This window comes from Trichechus manatus, unplaced genomic scaffold (assembly GCF_000243295.1).
Source record: "Trichechus manatus latirostris isolate Lorelei unplaced genomic scaffold, TriManLat1.0 scaffold00069, whole genome shotgun sequence".
In the NCBI taxonomy this organism is placed as follows: domain Eukaryota; kingdom Metazoa; phylum Chordata; class Mammalia; order Sirenia; family Trichechidae; genus Trichechus; species Trichechus manatus.
Window position 1 is genome coordinate 4,035,408 of NW_004444005.1, and position 4,109 is coordinate 4,039,516.

Sequence of the window (4,109 nt, forward strand, 5' to 3'; positions counted from 1 at the left end):
GATAGCGCACCTTTCATTTAAACAAAGTCTTTCCAGACTAAAAATAGATTTTTATATATATATTTTTATCCCTCCCTTTTAGCTCCCCCCCTCTCCCACCCTTCCCCCTCCCCCCCCACATTGTCACTATGGAGATCGTGTCCATGGAAACAGCCATTCCAACTTCTTGGGTCTCTTTCCCGTGGTGTCCCGGTTTGGGTGTGATGTAAGAACTGAGGAAGTGCTGGCAGGGGCAGGCACGTCGGGAGGGGGGGCTGCGCAGGAGGACGGTTTCCATTCCATCACGAGTGTCCACCACGTCTCATCTCCACAGTCTCCCCTGGAAGACAGGAGACAGGTGCTGAGTGCCGCGGGCCCCTCAGCGGCAGGCTGGGCGGGGGCTCCACAGGGCCCTGTGCTCAGCACGGAGGCTGACACCTCTGAGCATGTGCCCGGCCCCGGGTTCAGGAGGCAGCGATGACAGGTTGGCTGAGCTGGGGCCCAGGGGACGCTCGGCTGCAGTGCGTGCCCCTCCAGGTCAAGTAAAAGGAAGCGAGACCAGGAGAGAGTTCCCGCCCCTGCAGAGGTAGGTGCCCTGGCTCGGGGTCCCAGCCCCTCGGCTTGCAGCTCTGCTCAGCACCCTGGTGGGGGGATGGCCCACTCCTCTGAGCTGAGGGCACCATCTGCCATGAACCACGAGCACCTGCCACTCTGGGGAAGACAGCCCTGCAGCCCACCTTCTCCCGACCACGTCAGGCGGCCTGCAGTGACAGTTCTTCACGTGAACGGCACCCACTTCCCATGACCTCCGAGCGGGAGGACAGGCCCAGCCTGTTTCTGATGAGATGGAGGCTCATGTAGAGCTGGAGAATGCGGCCCTCCCTGGCTCCTGAAGAGCTGAGGCCCACAGGATGTCATGGGACAAACTTCTCAAGGAGTTCCTTTAAAAAGAATGTTCATTAGGGAGAACAGGAAACAAGAATATTCTCTAAGCACCTGCTCCGCGCTGGGCACTGCGCCCAGAGCGCTACAGACAGGGTTTCTCTTGCTTCCATCTTGGAGACACAGAGGCTCAGGGAGGAGACACACGTGGCCAAACGCACACGGCTGCTCAGAGTTGGGACTGCGGCTCCCATCCAGGCCACGCTCCTCTGACGGGGCCCCAGGGAACGTCCTGGAGCCATCACTAAGCCTCAGTACTGTGCGGCTCTGTCTACCTGCAGGGACTCGGCTAAGAGGAGACTGCCAGGCCTGGGGCAGACAGCCCAGAGCAGACGCTCTGCCAGCTGTAGCTGGCACTAGCTGAAGAGCTAGCTGCCATTTCTGTGATGAGTTTCCCGAAATTCTCTTTAAAAAGGCATCTAGATGCTCAGCTGCCGGGGTACAGGGTGTGATCTTAGGCCAAAGCCTTCCAGTGGGTGCCCTCTCACCCACCATGCACGCTCATACGCTTTCCTGCCCCTCTCTGGCTTCGCCTCAGTTGGCCTGAACCTGAGCTGAGCTGACCTGGCTGGAATATGCCTGGAGCATAATTCTCACTGTAGCGGTGGGGAGTCGGGGGCGTGAAGGGATCTAATTCTGAATCTGCACTGATTCAGGGCATAGGCAATCAGGGTGGAGCAACTCTTTCTTCTCTGGGACACAGTAACTCCTTAAACGAATACTCCGCACCGCCAATGCCAGGCTCTGCGCTAGGACACAGCGTGAAAGACGGACGTGGCCCTTGCCCTCATGGAGCTTACAGTCGGGTGGAGGAGCAGACAACTTCAGGGTTGTGGTGATGTGGGGGGGTCCCTCTGAGGGGGAGGCCAGGAGGAGGAGATGGCGCCAGTCACATGAAGGGTGGGAGGCACAGGGCTTCAGGCCACCCTGCACTGCCTTTGTGGGACAACCAGGTGCTGGAAGTGAGACATATGTGTACCTCACTGTCCCTTCGCTGCCCTGCTGGATGCTCAAGAACGGTGTCTCTGTCCCGGCGTGTGGGGCCAGGCTTGTATCTCTCAATGTCCCCCATGACGGGGGCTTTTGCACAGCCCACAGGGCACACACTGGGCCTGAAGGAGAGGAGGCCTGCCTTCACCACAATCTGCTGATGCTCAAAACCAGAGACACCAGGGAGAGGGGTCCTGCCTCATGGGAACAGCACATGAAGGACAGCACCTCAAATGAACAAGACTGGGCACAGACTCTGAGAGGTGAAGGGTCCAACTTTAATGAACTTGAAGCTCCCCCCCCTACTGATGCTCCTCAGAACAGTGGGATCAGGCCCCTTCCTCACCCCATGCCTCAGTTTCTCCTCCTGCAAACACAGCAGAAGTGATGCCTGCCTTGGGAGGGTGAAGCTTACTGTCCCACTCCAGAGTCCAGGGCTCTGTCAGTGGGAGGCCCACACGCGGCATGAACAGGATGAACACGATTCTCTAGAGGTGATTCACCCACCAGGCCCAGGCCCACTCTTCTTTTTCTGACACTGAAGTTGGATTTCCAGGGCGACTACAACGAAAAGCACCAAACGATGCATAGCTCTTCCCCTAGCTGGGTCTTCAGGGCAAGGTTCAGGACTATTCGTTCAGGTCCCTTCAGAAGGCGACTCTGTAAACCCGGAGGACCCAGCAGGGAGCTGCAGAGCCTGCCTGGTGCAGAGACCCAACACAAGCCGGGAACATGGAGAAGGGCCGGAAGAAACTGTTCTTTACAAGTTGCCCAAACTGTTACCTTTCCCTGAGGGCTGGTAAGAGGGAGGGGGCGCATGGTCACCTCTCCCACTCCGCTCTGAACCCTCCATCCCCAGCCCTACTCCCTGAGGGGGAAAGGAAAGCGGTGCTTCTGTGAACTGCTCACCCATATCTAGAGAAAGGCAGAGGCTTGACCTCCTGACCCAAAAAGCACTCACGGAGCCTGCCTGGGCCTGCTGACAGATGCGGCGCCTCGGATAGACCCCCGCTCTGGGAGTCGGCACTGGAGCCACTGAATAAAGAGTCCCAGAGCTCATTTTTTTGGAGGAGGAAAACTTTCACATTCTCAGATCAATGAGATTTTTTACTCAAATTACTGTGACTCAAAATAAGGTATCCCAGAGAAAGGTGGGAACCGCCCAGTTGTAACGGGGTGGGGGCCCACATTGCACAGAGACTCGTCAGGCTGCGCTGACTGGGCGGCCAGGACTGCACCCGCCTGAGGGTCCCAGACAGCTGGAGTAAACCTGGGAGCCCTTTCTTCAAACAGGAAGGACCCTTAGTGAACACTGCTGAGATGGCCAGCCCCCCGCCCCCGTCCTGCTTCAGTTTTTTTCTTCTCTTCACAACCTGCTTTCCTCATTCCTTAGTGACTCAACGAGGGCAGGGACAGAGGCCGCATGTGGTGCAGCAGGGACCTATCTATCACTCCGTTTCCATGGATGGATGCCAAGGCAGCCCTGACCACAGTCCCCACACTCACAGAGAGCACTCAAACTCTCCAGACTTTTAAGAGTAAAATGAAATTAGACACTAAGGTCTACTCAGTCTTTGAGGGGATTTCCTTCCTTTGTATTTCTGAGAAAAGAAATCCGTCACAGTACTGCGAAAAAAAAATCAACAAAACTTGGAGAAGGAAAAGACAAGATAAGCTTTATAGGTATGAAGTAAACTGAAAAGACTAGAACAGAGTAAAGACTGAAAACTTCTCACAGCCCTTGCTGAGCCAGGGAAAGAGCGGCTGAGGGGCTGACCTCTGGAACAGTGACCCTGACCCCAGTGGGAAGTGGGCATTTCTCCACCATCTGGAAGGAGATAGGTAAAGCTTCCCACTACCTTCCCACAGACATTCTGGGGAGCTAAGTAACAAATGGAGAAACACTTTATTCAGTTGCTGTTTGGAATCCAGCCTCACTCACATTCCATTAACCCCGGTGGTGCAGCCGGAGGCGAGCAGGGGTGATGGGGCATCGCGTCCGACTCACCTGTGCTTGCTGTACTCTCCATTCCCACGAGCACACTGCCCCCCTCACCCCCGCTCCGACTGCTCTGTGCTGAGGCTGCCTTTCGCGGTCTTGTTCTGCAAGGGGGGGAGAGGGCACGGGAGGGGAGGCTGCTGGCGGCCAAGCCGAGAGGAGATAAGACAGGAGAGACAGGGGGAGGGAGGGAGGGGGG

General features: G+C 56.6%; 1 protein-coding gene across 3 annotated transcripts in view; it reads right to left on the reverse strand.

Moving 5' to 3' along the window:
- TCF20 (transcription factor 20) overlaps positions 1 to 4,109 on the reverse strand; it is a 177,869-nt gene continuing 173,760 nt past the window's right edge. For 2 of the 3 annotated variants that reach the window (XM_023734589.1, XM_023734591.1), the window contains exon 5: positions 3,923 to 4,050. In XM_023734589.1, the coding sequence (XP_023590357.1) occupies positions 3,964 to 4,050 (87 nt within the window). In that variant the 3' untranslated portion in view covers positions 3,923 to 3,963. Of the gene's footprint in view, positions 320 to 3,922; positions 4,051 to 4,109 lie in introns of those variants that run through there. The other variant, XM_023734590.1, reaches the window with a different exon arrangement.